Raw genomic sequence first — 17,374 nt, forward strand, 5'->3', positions numbered from 1 at the left:
CTAGTTTCTTCGGTGCTTTTGCATATGATTAATTTTATACGGATTAGCAATCCCATGGTTTTATTCAAAAGCTAAGTGCATGTTGACAAGGTTGGGACCCATTGTGTAATAATGTGATACATAGCCTCATTCAGGTCCTTCAAACCTTTTTGTCTTTCAATGATTGGTAATAGATGTTAGTTAACCTTTGTGGCACTTTAGTGATAAACCTGATTTTCTCTTTTTGAAGGAAAGCTACGCAAGGGAAACAATACCTATGTTGTTTCTAACAGGACTTCCAAAATTCATCTTCATTTCTTAAACTTCTTTCTTGAAGAGAAAATTGTATTCTCTGCAGTAAATACCTTCCAACGATTCAGTGTGCTTGACTGAGGTTGGGGGAGTGTGTTTTTTTGTTAATGTGCTTTAGCTACATAGAGGAGTTCATTATTTTTCCATGTTGTCCATTCTACATGATTTAAAGATACCTCTTTCTCACAGAAAGTTAAGTATTTGCAGCCATGCCTCCGTCAATTACCTAAACACCTGCTGTTCCCCCTCAACCCTGTAGCTTCTCTCTTTGGTTATAACTAGTACACTGACTGCAGCAGACACGTTTTTCTTCCTCTTTTAAGGATGCAGAAACTCTCAGATTTCCCTTTGAAAAGGTGTAAAGTATGCCTTCACTATGTCCTCCGTGTGTCCTCTGTGCTGGACTTCTCTTCCCTGTCACATGGAAACTAGTCTGTCATTCGCTGGACTCTTAGAAGCTGTATTTATTAACTTTCCAAGAGTGTTGGGAGTGTTTGTTATCTCAACACATCTTACCTCTTTTAATTAGTGTTTTTTTTTGTTTGTTTATTTTTGGTGGGGGGGAAGCTGCGAATACTACAATTTCAAAGTAGCAGCAGCATGTACTAATGATCCCTTATCCAGACTTTGGACTGGAACCAACAGAACTCAAAGACTGAGTCCTTCCACTGCAGTTCCTGGGAAAGTAATGGAGTCAGCAGCTACCATTGCAGCTTCATCGTGAGGGCCTGGGTTTCTGTTTATCCTTATTCAGCATTCCAGTAAGGACATTGAGTAAAGATTTGTTCCAAGTTGCAGAGGATATTGAGGATATTGTATCCCTTCTCTTAATAGGAAGAAGCAGAAATAGGCTGATCTCTAGATGGGAGCAAAGAGATTTAGTTCTGAGTAACAAAGATCATTCAGTACAGGGTATTTTTCTCTGTAGAAGGTGGTACAAGCTGTGAGAAACATTATAGCTAATGATATAATGAAGAAAAATACTAATGGCTTTGAAAGTAGTATTTGAGAAGTCTTGTTGAGTATCATGAAAAAAATCATATTGCCAGAAGTATGGAATAAGGAGAGTATGGGGTACTTGATGTAAGAAAAGAATCATGGGACACTGATATCTTTTTAGGTGTTTTAGGTGCAAAGAGTGCTGAAGAGCTGTTGAAAAATATGTATCATTAAGTGGGAATACTGGTTTTCAGTGGAATTAATAACTACTAAATTACATGCTGCATATGAATTTAAATTTGGATGACTGATTTTATGTCTGGAATAATTCTTTGCTTCATTAGCATTTCATCAGGTTTTGTAAAGCATTTAAATAAAGCATGTTTGCAGTCTTGCAAACTAATATAAAATTGCAGTACTTCAAGATAGTGATAATAATGAAATTGATGCTACCTATATGCGGAAGTTCAAAAGACCCATATTGATCAAGGTTAATCTGAATGTTCACTAATAATAGGAAATTTCTTCAAGGTCTGATTCAGTTATTGAGATTTAAAGTACTACTAGCAGACTTTGGAATTGGCTATACACCAATGCATGAGACAATAGGAAATAATAATTTGGTTTTAGGGTAACATTTATCTAGTACATTCAAAAGTAGACGGAATAGCATGTTTTTTGTTAGACTAAATGAAACTCAAAGTTGCTATCGCTTGTTGATATAGGCTAAAATAATTCAGTTACATTTTTATCTGACAACTGAAAGAGGGAGTGATTTACAATTCATATTCAATGTTTACAATTATATTGTGTAAAATCTGATTTATTAACACTTTCAATTAGAAGTGATATTTTGTTCATCAGTAACTATCAGGATTTATGTGATAGACCAGCAAACTCTAAAAATTAATTCTAATCTTGATTTACAGCATAAGAACAAGAACGTAATTGTCCCATTATTTCAAAGTAATGTTTCCTTACACCTATCACTAAACATAATGAAATATTACATAAATAAAATTTAACAATGTCTATATATATAGTCATATACACCCACCCCGTATATATATATTTATATATATATATAAAATTATAGTGTATATATATATATTCAGAAGATTAGTCATTTTCATATTCATTTTTAGAGTAATTGCCATCAGTGTCTTATATGACTGCCTCTTTCTCTGTATTGTTTTCACAGAGCTTAGCATGTAAGTTATTTTTCTGTTGGGTGGAAGGGGAAGCCATGGCTCCTTACACATTCATAGCATTCTATAGGAAACTGAATATGCTGCAGAGAATGGCATATTCCTGTTGACCAGTGCTTTTTTGATAACCTGACCATTTTCCATAGCGTTTTCAGCATAAGACAGATCATAGAACATAGCACCTAAAGTTTGGGAATGTATGAACTGTCTGCTTTTTCTATATTTGCAGCCATGATCCTCACTCGTCAGTCCATTCATACTAGAAACCACTAGTTCCTCTGTGAGAATTCCTATGATCATGAGCAACAGAAGTTTCATACAGTTTTTATCTGAAAGCCAGACCTAGTTACTTAAAAAGAAAGGGAATTAATTTGGAGCAACTGAAAGGACAGATTTCACTATTACTTTGACTGGGAAAGGTAGTGTAGCCACACTACCGCAGCTGTTTTGATGATGTCTTGTCAAATTGATAAAGGGTCACCATTTTGCCCTTAATGTTCTGGGTTGCTGCAGAGGAAAGACTGTATGTGTCATTGGTTTTATACAGCTCTCTGTTGCTGCTAAGGGAGTAAGACAAGCTATTAACATTGGATAGGGGACCATATAAAAGCGCTAATAGCAATCCTGCTGCTACTGAGCTCGTCTTTCAGAAATCCAGGAACCATGAAAACAGGATTAAACTCATTTCCATGCCATTGTCACTAGTTTTCTACATGAAAAAATTATTGTGGAAATTCTGAGAAGAAGCATGGTTCTTGGGAAACTTCCTTAAGGGACAGCATATGTACACAGTGTGGAATTTGGGTGGTTGTTCATTTGATGTTCTTGTATCTCAGAGCCTGAAATGAACTGGAGCTCACAGAGGCCCCATTTATAACCACATATCCTAAACCCCAAACCTGTTCTACTCCCCCAAGATCCACTTTATCTTATTAGTGTTTATTTTTGCAGGGGAAATGACCTATTGATTATACTGAATTTCATAATTTGCAAAATATTTATCTTCCTGCAACAGGCTATAAGACAGCCTGAGGTACTCCTGATACCCTCCTACTTCTTTCTCGTTGTCTTTATTTTGAGATTAGAAGGAATTAGAAATTGTTAACTATAGCAATTCCTGCCTTAGACCCTTCTGCTAACTTCTGTGCAGTTCAGTTGTCTGTTACTTAGGTTAGGGGCATAAGTCAAGAAACTATAATGAAGATTGTTGTTAACTATGTAAACCTTAATCATGTGGGATTGTGATAACATAACTACACAGTGGAGTAGTTTTTTGTTCTCAGCTTTGTTGTTGTGCGATCAGTGCCTTAACAACACTCACCAGTAATTGACATCCTGTTGTGTATGTAACTTATTTAGACTTCATAAATGTCCATAAAGTCAATGGGAATTTTCCCATCATTTTTTAGTCAAAATTGTAGGTAAGATTTTTTTGTAATAATTGTAATAAGAACTAAAAGCACAGACTGCCTTATAGCATCCAATGATCACGGCATGAGAGGTTACCAGTAGGTTTCTGTGGTCTGATGGAGCTAACCTTCAGATCTGGGTGACATCATGGGCTACAGTGATTTGAAAAATGTGTGACATATTTTATAGAGAACATCAGTAAGAGAAAGTTGTTTTCCTCCCTCGCAGCTTAAAAATGGAGCCAAAGAGCAAAGGACTGAAACAGCAACAACAGCAACATAAGAAACTGCTGGCTGCCATGCTTTCTCAGGACTCGTTTGATTCTGCTCACAGCACAGCTCCATCTGTAACCGAAGAAGATATTGACAATGAAGATGATGCAATGGAACTGCTGGGTAACTGCAGAAAATTATATGTATTTTCTGATACTTGTTTTTTAATTAGAGATTAAGCTTAAAAGTGTAGTATCCAATCACGCATAGATTAGTTTGAATCTGCTTCCTGTTTTTGAAGTATCCAGTAGCTGTGTGATGGTTCTTAGGGTTTAACTTACAGCTTTCAGGAGTGAATGTCATGAAGACCATATATATATATGTGAAGAAACTGCCAGCTGCATCGAAATCCCATGCAAGTATCAAATATTTCAGGTGTTCAAAGAAATTAAGTTGATTTCGTACATAATGCACTTGCAGGTTCTTCTTGGAGAACGTACTTATGTACAAAGAGCAGAAGCAACTTTTACAGGCTTTTATCTGGTTCTTCTTTTACTTAGACATATCACAGTCCTAACTTCATAGAGTTTTATTTGAGACTTACTAACTACACAAAGCTTGCACAATATTAATTAATAACCTCTTCAGAGGATTTGATTGTAATGTTTCCAAAAGATTGTATTTTATATTAAATCACACTCTAGAAACCTCTATGTGCACTGCAACCTTTTTTTCCTGGAATTGCCATTCACGAAAGGAGGGAATTTTTTGTAGAAATTTAATTACTTTCTTTTCTGCCATTTTTAAAAACTTCAGCATAAGATGCTTGAAAAGTACTCCTAGACTTCAATTATTTATTTATTTTTGCCATATAGAACTTTATGAGAATCAAGGCACATGAAATAATAGAGCCTCAGGATAGCTCAACATTCTTATATTTGGGAATTCTATCACAAACTGTTTGTTCCAGATTGGATGCCAATCTAAAAATTAGAAAAATACATGGTGCTTTACTGTGATTCTGTTATTTTTCTGTTGCTAGTTTTTCTGTTGCTAGTTTCTGTTGCAGTTTTCATAGAGTCACAGAATAATTGAGGTTGGAAGGGACTGCTGGAGTTATCTAGTCCAACCCATTGCTCAAAACAGTCAACTAGAGCAGATTGTTCTGGACATTGAACTGTTGGGTTTTGAATCTCTTCAAAGATGGAGACTAAAATGTGTCAGGGCAACAAGTTTCAGTGCTTGACTGTGCTGACAAATATATATATATATATATGTATATATATAGTTCAAATATTTTTTTTGCTCCAGTAATTTTAAGCTTAATGTATTTGTATTTGAGAGAAAGAAGACATAATAGGCTGGATCTCTTCTGTGCCACAATGGGCCAATCGTTTCCTCTTATAGGAAGTCACACTGTTTGTGACTAAGGGCTTGCTATCTCCATAGAGTCAGTTGTTATTTCCAGAGTTAATCTATGGATTCCAGTGAATGCCGTAATTAGTCCGTAGCTGTCTTATCTCTTTATTTTTTTCCTGGAATTTACTAATCTTTCTGACTTTATCGGTGTAACATAAAAAGAAAGCTGAATGACTATCTTGTGCTGTTATAAACCACAAGACTTTTCTAAATTAGAATTAAGTAGAATTCTGTGGCATTTAGAAGGAACAGTAGGTAAAAGAGAGAGAGTGAAGCTATTAGCCTCATTACATGTGCCATAGAATACAATCTTTTAACTTCTATGGGGATAGTGAGGTCAAAGGTACCCAGTACAAGTTTGCTTCTCCTGTGTGTAGGTTGTCCTCTAGCCACTTGAATCTCTCAAAGAATCTGTATTCTTTGAGAATACGAATAAATGCATTTGGGAAAATGAGAAAGGCAGTATGAAGAAAATTATCTTTTTTTATTGGCTTGACCTTTGTGTGGAATATTATCGGTGTACAAACCAGCGTGTTTTTATTTCAGTATGTTTGCTTGTTTTGTTTGTTTTGTTTTGTTTTAAATAAGAACTCAATTGTAAGAGTTTGTCCTGGTATTTTTCCTGGTTTTAAGCCATGCAAAACTTACTACCTTTTTCTACCATGCCTTTCACTGAAACTGGCTAAGTTTATGCAAAATCAACTTATATCCCCGAAAGGACTCAAACAGGACCTCTGATCTGAGTAGAGGTTGTATAAGCACTTCTGAGATTCTGAAGCAAAATCATATCATATCCAATGAATAACCATGCTTATTGTGAATATAATATAGCCACATTATAGTAACTAACACTGATAGCAAGGTCAATATATACCTATTACTTTTGAAAATTCTGTGCTTCTGAAAGACTGTTTTTTATTTTTATTCTCATTTTCCTTTGGGCTTGTAGCACATTTTATACTTGATATAACGTTTAGGTTATACACTGCAGAACTGCTCAAAAATTGAGGCTGTAACAAAATGTTACACAGGAAGGACATTTTATTTTCTTTTGAAGGTAACATAAAAAGCTTAAGTTTCTATCTGCAAACATAGGTATCTTTCATTACTGTATTTTCCAGATCAGTAACTGTATGATACTGGGACTGATTTTTTTTTTATGTATTTCATTAATCCATTAATTGCTCTGATGCTTTTTACAGATGTGGTATAACTACTTCCAAATCATGGCTTTCACTGAATTGCAGGGTGTTGTTGCATATAGCTACATGACTAGCCCCATTTAGAGTTCATTATTCATTGCATATACAGCCCTTTCTTAAAAAAAAAAAAAAAAAAAAAAAAAAGAAGAAACCTCGTGCTTCCATATCTGGTTTCTGGGAAGACAAATTCCAGTATTGATAATAGATGATTTTGATCTGTCCCCTACTTATAATGCAGGTTTCTGCAGAGCAAGGACTTCCATCTTTATGTGTATATCTTGATTCTCTTTAAGAGAATCTTTGTCAAAGTTTAGTTGATTGACTTAGGTATTAAAAGTATGAAACTGACTTTTGGTATATTTTCTTCTAAAAAAACACATAGTAGTTATACTAGAATTGTCAATGAAGGTTTAGCTAGAATAGAACATTCAAAATAGAAGAATCAGCTAAGCTATTGCACTTCTAATGTGAAGGCTGCATTTCAGAAGAAATATACTTGCAAAGATGAAAAAGAATATTATGGGGCTTCATTCTTATTTCAGTTATCGCTGTGTATGTGTAATGTAGAATGCATAGGAGGGCTCATAACACTGGTAATTTTCTAAGTGTGTTCAGCTATGTGGGTGGCTGACACAGATTACTAGCAGATAACATCATAGTGGAAAGGATCTTCCTTACTTAAAAAAACAAAACAGAACTGTAGCTATAAAATCACATGTATTTGTAAATGTAAAAAAAGGTAATGAGATTGAGATCCATGACTGAAAGTTATATCGGGAACTCATTTTATATGTATAGCCATGCTAAGTATTATGTTTTGTAATATAGTAAGCCAAAGTAGTTCTTTGTGAAAGTCCACAGTCCTTTTGGAATTCCATGACATTTTGGCCTAAGCTTTCCTTTGCATTTAGCTCAAATCCACTGAGACTTTGAAATCATGTTATTCTCTCAGTTGACACCCATGTCCATTGCAGTGGATTGAACGCAGTCACCAAAGTGTGTCTCTTTTGGTTTTAAAACAGTCAAATCTTTGGCTTAGTGTAAGAATATCAAGTTTTTTTTTGGACACTTAGACCTATAGACCTATATTCACATTCTTGAACTTTTAACAAGTAAGGAAGATGGAAAAGAAATTACATCTTGTTTTACAGAATATTAATATTTGGTCATAATGCTCATTACATTTCTTGTTGTTGTCCAATCTTTAGGCATACTCACAGTGTTAAAAAATGTTAATCTATGCTATGTATTATAGCATAGAATGTAATAGGTAACTAGGAAGCACCACTATAAAGATAAGCATACCAAGGAAGATCATATTTGCATCATATCCATGATCTCAATGCAAATAATCATATTTCTGAGCTAAATTTAAGTGCTTGCAGTATCAGGGCTTGTAAAAATATCTATTTTCTTCTGAGCTGTTTTCACAGTAATGGTGTTTTTTTGCTCAATGTGTAAGTCTTATGTGAAAGTTCAGTCTTTTACATTGTCTGCCTCATGTTTATTATGTGTAATTCTTGTAATGCAGTAAGAAACCGGAATTTTTAAAGTTAGAAATGCTATTCAAGTAATAATATTTTTTATTTATCACTTTGGGAGATACCTGAAGTGTTCCGTTTGCTTTAATAACTGTTCTAATCTTTGCAAATTCTTTTTTTTTTTCTTTCTTTCCTCAAGAGTTTCCTAAATGTCAAGTATTTAATCATTGTGAAACCCCTGAAAGATTGGCAGTTGATATATTTACATTTTATAACAAGAGAGCATAAACAGAATTTAATGGAGATTGCTTTTGTTCGTAAGGTAAAACAACTCAGTATCTAGTAGTCTATTCCTTATATAGTCTATATTGTTTTTACAGTAAGTCTCTGAGTGTCTGAATGTGAAAGGGTGCACAATCTGCAGTGCTTTCGGTACAGTTCTTCTCGTTCAACAGAAATTCCTGATTTCCCTGTTTCCTAGACTTCAGCAACATGCAGGAAACGGACTCTAAACTTGATAAATTATTCCAATATTAGCAGCAGGTTGCTCCTCTTTGTTGTCTCTCCCAAGTGGACAAAAGCTTGTTTTCCAGTATGTGACTGGAATATATCATTTGACAGAAGAGGGGCTGCAAGGCCCTGGGAAAGGTGATATACAAGTTATACTACGTCTTCAGAACAGTTTTCTGGCCCACAGCCTGTTCTGTTTAAGTAGAACGATTGTGTGGGAGAAAGCTGCATGAATTGCTCATCATGGTCCCCTTTTGCTGACTTCTTATTTGGAAACTATTGAGAAATCGGCGACATTACCTGTTGAACATCTGCTGTGTAGTGCATGCACAGAGGCTGACAGTACTGGAAGACAGTAGGCCTCTGGCATGCAGAGACTAGCTGTACTATACATTGCAAAATCTTCAGTGATGGATGTAATGTACTGGTGCCAGTATTTGTTATAGACTCCATAAGGTGCTGATTTAAATATCCCCTTTTTCTGTCTCAAAAAGCTTAAGTAATCTTATATCCCTTCAGATGCTGGGAACCCTGTGTTGCATAACGAGGGCACGGTATGCTACACAGAGCCTGCTGTGCTGAGATGAACCAGCACTATGGTCCTGAGAGCTCTTAAAATAAATAATTTAGTTTTTCTTATAAGTAAAAAATTCCATTTGGTATTTCTATTGTCAAGCAAAAAGAGGTTCACATGAGAACATGGTCTTCACTTTTAAGATAGATGCCAAGTGGAAACTAACTACAGTCTTCTCCCTTGTGATTAGCAGACTAACTTTACCCTGCAGCCAAGTGATATGTGCAGCATAGCACAGATCTGCTCATACTCAGGTTAGTTGTTATTTGGATCATGAACTCCTTGTTGTACAATAGTCCTTGGGTATGGATCACCAGCAAGCAGAAAAGTCAGTGTAGCACTGTATTTTCCTGCCACTGGAAGAAGGTAAATTTATCTCTGTCTAGTCAGAGCCTTAACCCAAATGAAGGGAAAGTGATGATGGCAGTGCTATTTATCTCATGTTCTTATCACCAAAAGCTAAATCTTTACATTCAGTGCAATAATAAACATTGATTTCTCAGATTTAAAAAATATATATATATTTAGCAAGGTGTAATTCAGCATTATTATTCTGTTAAAAACAAGTGTGAAGAGGTTCATCTTACAGTACGTCTTCAAAAGTCAAGTGAAATGTGTGTATGCATGGTTCTACTATCCTGCGTTGCTACTGCCCTCCTACTGAAATTTCTGAAAAAGGTTACTGTGGAAATAAATACTTATATTCAGATTTTTTGGAAATTGCTGTAGATCATGCTTTCAATTCTCCTGTCTTACAGAGTAGTGGCCAAATGATTATTCACATTTTATGGAGCTATTCTTATGAAGTTTTCTGTTTCCTTCAAATTTCAACAATTGGAAGAAAAGGCATGTTATGTATCTAAAAGAGAAAGAAAAAGGCACTTTTTTTTTCCCCTTTTCATTACCTCCCGCAGCATGGAAAGCATTTATATGCTTTTGTGCTCCTTGATGGCTATTTCTGGTGCAGTAGAAAGATTGCATTATATGAACCAGCCTCATCATATCAACAGTCATGATGTTGCTGTTCTATTAATGACCAGGTAATATGGCTAGTATGAATGAAATCTTAAGATTTTTTAAAATTTTTTTATTATTTTTTTTTTATGAAATGTAGTTGACTTCCTAAGTGATGGGTATTTGACATTCCATGGCAACAAATAAACTTTTCTTTAGAGTCTGATATGGAAGATAGAATTGTTCATATCCATTTGAATAATGCTACTTGATTCTAGGAAAAATATCAATAAATGCAATTTACTGTTACCATAATTTCTAAAAGGTCTGATCTTCAATCTTCCATTTGTCTTCAATCTTCTATCTCTATGGTAGGCAATTTCTGATAATCTTAATTACCAGGTGCTTTGAAACCTGAAAGATTTGGAATTTGGATAGACAGCTAACAACTGAAGGCAAAAGTTCCAGAAGGTAATTCTTTCCCTTGTGGTGGATTGAGCCCAGACAGCAGCTAAGCACCATACAAGAACCTTGCTTGCTCACTACCCTGCAGAAGGATGGGGGAGAGAATAGGAAGATCAAAAGCAAGAAAACTTATGGGTGGAGATAAAAAGAGTTTACTAAGTGAACGAAAGAAAGTAAAACAAAGAAAAACCCCAGACTAAACCAAGTGATGCAAAGGCAATCACTCTCTACTTTCCACAAACAGACAAATACATAGCCAGTGTCTGAGCAATGGCTACTTTGGAAAAACAAACAGACAAGCAAACAAAAAGGAACAGTTTTTATTGCAGAGCATGACAATATATGATGTGGAATATTCCTGTGGTTAGTTTGGGTCGGCTGTCCTGGCTGCATCCCCTCTCAGACTCTTGCCCACCCAGCCTGCTCACCAGGGAAGCAGGGAGCATGGAAGGGGTTTGTGGTGCAGATGGAGAAACAGAGAAGGTCTTGACGCTGTGTAAGCAACTGTTCAGCAATAGCTAAGATTGTGTTGCCAACACTGTTTTGGTCGTGGATCTTAAACACAGCACCATATGGATTACTAAGATCTTCTTTAACTCCATCCTAGCCAGACTCAGGACATCCTTTAAAGGTATATTTTTTCCAAGTCACTGCTGTCTTTTTGAGGACTGAGAGATTCTACTGATGTGATGAAAGGTGCTACTTGCTCTGGCATCTCCAGGGACATTGTCCTGATTACTTTTAGATAAAGTCTCCTCTTCTCTTCCTGAGGTAGGCTGATCATTGTAGTTAGGTCTCCTGAAACTGTTCTCCAATTTTATTTCACTGTTCACGTATAGATGATTCTGTTCTTCCCCAGGTTCTTTTAGACCATAATTATAGATTCCAGAATGTCATTCATGCTTGCCCCCTGTCTCTTGTGTTCTTAGCTTAATTAGTCTTTGTTTTGCACAAAGGCCTTAGCCTACGCTAAGTCACTTCTGAGAAGTGACTATATTTGTCACAGAGGGTACAGTTTGTAAATGATGATATCCATCCGGGATTCTTATTCTATTTCTTAAGTGTGTTGTAAGTGGTAAAGATTGTAAGACCTGCAGAGCTCAATAGAGAGCACTTTGGTTACTATACAGATGACTATTGATCTTCTATGGGCTTCCATAAAGAAACAGTCTTTCCTTCATGCAGTGGTATTTGCAGTAACTACTTACTTCTCACATTTTTCCTTTTTAAAATGTATATTTAATTATTTCTTTACTGTAGTTGGTTATGTGCCATTTACCTGGAGGGATCCATGCTCAAGTTCTAATCTTGAGAATACATAAGAAATATTGAAGACCAGTGGAAGAGGCAGGGGAAAGAGAGTAGCAAAGAATCAGCCAAGGTTGTGAAAAGGAATTTCTATTTTAAAAATGGGCAGTTATGGATACTTATTTACTCGTGTAGTTTGTCTTCAGGCTACAGTGACTAGGTTGTTAGTAAGTGTCAATAAATCCTTAGCTTTTTTGCTTTTAATAAAATACATGAATTGTTTTTCTATGCCTCAAACAATTAATAATAAAGTAAATCCTGTTAATTTTTATGCAAACGTAGTAAGCAAATAATGCCAAGATTGGTAAATCAGTTGGACTAATTATGTTTACAAAACTGCTAAAGTGAGAAATAACCTCAAAAAGTGGTGGTTTGTTTTTTGAGAGCTTATGGCATTTCACTGAAATGTTAAAGTACAATGTTATTACAGAAACTGTCCAACAGCATTTTTACTAGATTCCTTGATCTACAAGGCTATTGTCTAGAGAGAAGTCATAAACTTGAAAACTACTAATTTTAAAACAATTTTTTAATGCTGTCACATGTCACTGAATACCTGTGTAAAAATGTAACAAATGCCATATTTTTCTGTTTCTGCCAATATATGAAGTCACTGATGCAAGAGACACCTGCAGGTGTGTTTAATGTCATTCACAGAGTCCATTGATTTCAGTTCATCTCGAGGTCCTATGATGAAAGACAGCAATATCAGTGAGAATCTTTTAGTTGATATGAGTTTAAACATCAGTCTATCTGGTTATTCAAAGAATAAGGCTTTGATGTTAAATGCCTTAAAACAGTAGAATCCTGCTCTTCAATATTACTGTTGGCAATATTACAATTCATGTCTGATGAATTAGACTGTCAGTAACTTCAAGTTATCTTAGTAAGTTCTATAGTTTAGTTAAGAGGCTCTTTGTAAGGTTAGAATAAATTATGAAGTGAATTAGTCATTTATTGCAACACTTGTGTAGTTATTTCTGGTTTGAAAAGCATAACATGGGTTGGTACTGAAGCTGATCGTGCTTCATATTGCTAAAGGGAAAAGGGAGAGAGAAAATCAATTATAGAGTTACTAGATTCTCTTCAGCTGAAATGAGTTATGTATGAGCCAATAAAATGTTTCAAAAGAATGATTCATTTTCAAGAGATAGATGTGTACTGAATCTCATGATGTGCAAGAGCCTGAAATATCATTTATGTAGAGTTCACATAGGGAACCAAGGCTTATTTTAAACCTACACCAAGAAAACAGAGTGGGGACAGTGTGCAATCCTAGTCCCTTGATTGTCTAGATCAGAGACCTAAATGTCTGTACTAACTTTTATGGTCCATACACCTGAGATTTCTTTTCAAGAAAGGCAGGGGGACACAGCCACATGGCATACATTGGGTCTCATTATGACGTGATACTGATCCCAATACCATGGGATCTGTCAGATAGTCTTCTACACTTGTAAATGCTCACAACTCTGATGTTTCATGGCTGTGGAGATACAGAGATTGCTTTAGATCAGGTATAAATAAGAAGCAGCTTCCTCCCACCCAAGCGCCATTTATAAGGAAAAGAAGGTGGTTCTTCTTAGCCCACTCTCTCCAATCCCCAGTCTTACCTCTCTCCTCACCTCCAGATACGCCAAGAACATCTGGTGTCAGGGAAATAGTAAAGAGCTGTGATCAAGTCAGGTGGCATCTATTAGATAATGTTTTAAGCTATGAAGTTGCTGTGAAGTATGTTTTGATGAGTACAACAGTTTTGTGGAATGCATTGCCACAGAAAGTTGTGGAGATGACAAATTGAAATATACAAGGCTAGATACATTCATGGAAGATCACAGAATAGTTAAGGTTGGAAGGAACCTCTGGAGGTCATCTGGTCCAACTCCACTGCTCAAGCAGGGATACATAGAGCAGTTTGCTTAGGACCCTGTCCAGACAGCTTTTGAAAATCTCCAATGAGGGAGACTCCGCAACCCCTCTGGGCAACCTGTGCTAGTGCTCAATCACCTGTACAGTAAACATGTGCTTCCTGATATTTGACCTGCTGGCAATACTTTGCCTGATGCAGCTAAGAATACTGTTGGCCTTCTTAGCAGCAAGGGCACATTGCTGACTGATGTTCTGCTTGGTGTCTACAAGGACTCCCAGGTCCTTTTCTACAGAGCTGCTTTCCAGCTGGGTGGCCCCCAGCATGTGCTGGTGCCTGGAGTTGTTCCTTCCAAGCTGCAGGACTCTGCGCTTCTCCTTGTTGAATTTCATGAGGTTCTTGTCAGTCCACCTCTGCAGCCTGTTGAGGTCCCTCTGGATGGCTGTGCAGCCCCCTCGTGAGTTAGCTGCTCCCCCCAGTTTTTTTGTCATTTGCAAATTTACTGAGGGTGCACTCTGTGCCATTGTCCAGATCATTAATGAAGGTGTTAAACAAGACTGGACCCAGTATTGGCCCCTGGGGTACTCCACTTGTTACTGGCATCTCAGTAGGCTTTGCACCACCGAAAACTTGCCCTCTGGGCCCAGCTGTTCAGCCAGTTTTCAGTGCACCTCAGTCTGCTCATCCAGCCCAGATTGGTATCTTGATCATTTGAAGAGATATAATCTGAACCTATATATTTGAGGACAGCATCCTGTACAATTCTGATCCCTTCTAGTGATTTTAATGGATGAATTATTGTCTTATGACTGTCACAACTACCTCATACTTTTCTACCATATCCTGTCAAGTCTGTTTAAAGACATTTTCTGACATATGCACACCTAATACTTTTTTTAGCATCTAGATGTGAAAGCCCTCTATAGTCATCTGTCAATCTGTCCAGCAAGTGTAATTGCAGTCTTTGCAAAATGGCAACATTTTTCTTTCCACATGCAGAATCATTTACATTATGTTGTTGTCATCCAGAAATGACATTACTGGACTTGTAAAAAAAAATCCACAAAAAGCTGTGATAATTTTGAATTTTTGAAAACAGTTTTTTCTCACTTGTTTTTTGGGTTTGTGATGAAACTCTGCCTGCTAGTTTATATACATTCTTGCTCAGCTGATACTCCTTCAACAGAAATCTTTGCACGTGTGGTTGATGGTTGTGTTATTTGAAGTAAATTTCTATAAAGTTATTCATGACCTTGAGAAGAGAGACTATTGAAAATAAATCGTGCCGTAAATTAATAAGTATGTTATTTCTTCTTTATGTCAAGCACCTTTTTGTGATGTTACTTAAACCTTATCAAAGTAGTCCTCGTTACATGCAGCTGGACCTGTTAGATAAATTTCACTGATTCATGTAGGCAGAATTTTGCACCAGTGACGTACAGATAAATGAAGAAAAAGTTTGTTCTTCTGGTGGCTTTGTGTCCAAATCTTTTAGGTTATTAATGTGTAACAGTTAACTACAGTATTGGATCAACTAAATTCAATTTAAATAGGTCTTTTGAACGTTCTGGCATTTTCTGCCTGTTGTTTGTTTGTTTTTTAAACTCAGTTTCTTCATAAAACCTTCTTTAGCATTTTTTGACAATTTCGGACTCCTTCCACATAAGACTGCTTCACTGTGAAAAATTTTTGATAATTCATTTTCACTCCAAAGCAGACAAATTAACAAGAACAAGACAACTCTACTCAGCTTCTAATGCATGACAAGTTGGTCTTGTTTGAAGCTAGGGAAAGCCTTTTTGCCTTTTTGCTTTTTTTTTTTTTTTGAGGTGAACTTTGTTCTGAATATAAGTGCCTAATTTTTTTAGCAATACTCACTTGAGCTGCAAGTATATGTGTACCTTCAGGGCTTGAGGACTATTTAAATCTCTCATCTGGAAATAAGATTCTTGAAGTTTTGAGAAATACAAAACACCCGGTCAAGGAAGACCAACATATATATATATAGAAGATATATATATACGTATACATATATATATATATGTGTGTATATATATATATACACATATATATATATAGAAGACCAACATATATATATATAGAAAAGAAAAAGAAGACCAACATATATATATATATATATATGCAAGAGAAAAAAATACTGCAAGAAAAACTCCCAGTTATTAGGACCCCACTTCAAGATCATGTTTATGTCTGACATGGTATGTGCTAGATAAGTTAGAATTGTAAGCAAAATGAACAAAGACAGGACTATAAATGAAACACTTCAAATTATGTTTTTCTGTCTTTCCTTTCTAAACTGGAGTCTGTTGGGAGAAAGGTTTTGGAGATATCTCTAAGAACACTGACTCCATTTTCATCTACTGCACAAAATCACACAACTTCTTCCAAAGATTCATATTTTTTTCTGATGCTTGCATTACTTGGTGAAGCCTTTCAATTACTGAAACTGTAATTTAATGCTAGTCACAGAAAATAGTTTTTGATTTACATTTCATAATGCATAAGAAATTTTATGCTCTGGTACAGTTAGTGGAAAGCGTGTCAAATTTCTAAAGTGAAATATTTACTGCATCTGAAACACTCCAAGCCCAAGGAAGTAGTATTGTAAATTCAGAATCCTACAAACAACTTACCTGCTTATATAAGCATCATGATTAAAAAATTATTAGGTATTGTTTCCCAGTAGTTTATACTGTATTCAGTTAGTTTTCCTCTTTTATTGGGATTTGATAGTTGAGTTTGGCAATTTAGATGTATCTGAGCGTTGGTTATTTGTTTAATTCCTAATTAACATAGTAAGATAAGTTTTAATTACTGCTTTTAATTGCAGTTGTTGTTCAGTAATATTAGTGTCTTTTATTAAGAGTTAGATTTAAAAGTTCTGTTTAGTCTGTTTTCCCAGCAATGATAATATGTTATGTAAAATGGCCACCAAAATGCATTCATAATCATAGTATATTATTTTTTTTGCATTCATAGTCTTATAAACTTCATTTTAAAATTCACTGAACATAGGGAAATTGTATGGGTACTTTTCAAGACTTGGGATTTTTTCCTTCTCATGTAGAGCACTGTGGTTCTTTCAGCAGTGTTTTGGGAGAAACTAGTAACAATTCTGTATTAGACAGTGCTGAAGCTACTCCTTCCTCTGCCTTCTCTCAGATAAGAAATTGTTTCTCTAAGAGCCTTGCAGCTCAAGTAACAAATGCCAGAAATGTTGAAGAGAATTTTATAATGATAAAATTCATACCATTAAAGAAAAGTAGAAATACGGGGGAGAAGGCGAATTCATGTTATAGGTTAATATCACTTATGTGAGAACTTAAGTTATGACATAGGAATAACTTCTGGAAGTGAATAAAGGGTATTTTAATAAATCATATCCTCAGATTACCACCTTATGAAAATTCACGAAACTGTGACCTAGTCTCAAAGACAGAGTCATCTTTTAGGTGAAGAGCCACACAAAGGTTCATTCTTGTTCATTTTTTTTTCATAAAAAGTCCAATGAAA

General features: G+C 35.6%; 1 protein-coding gene across 7 annotated transcripts in view; it reads left to right on the forward strand.

The window, feature by feature from the left end:
• C2H8orf34 (chromosome 2 C8orf34 homolog) overlaps positions 1 to 17,374 on the forward strand; it is a 220,264-nt gene that overhangs the window by 67,295 nt on the left and 135,595 nt on the right. For 6 of the 7 annotated variants that reach the window (XM_048076998.2, XM_048076996.2, XM_048077001.2 and 3 more), the window contains one exon: positions 4,077 to 4,243. The exons of the other annotated variant lie outside the window; for it this stretch is intronic. In XM_048076998.2, the coding sequence (XP_047932955.2) occupies positions 4,077 to 4,243 (167 nt within the window). The remainder of the gene's footprint in view (positions 1 to 4,076; positions 4,244 to 17,374) is intronic. 7 annotated transcript variants of the gene reach the window in all.

Source organism: Anser cygnoides, chromosome 2 (genome assembly GCF_040182565.1).
Source record: "Anser cygnoides isolate HZ-2024a breed goose chromosome 2, Taihu_goose_T2T_genome, whole genome shotgun sequence".
Taxonomy (NCBI): Eukaryota; Metazoa; Chordata; class Aves; order Anseriformes; family Anatidae; genus Anser; species Anser cygnoides.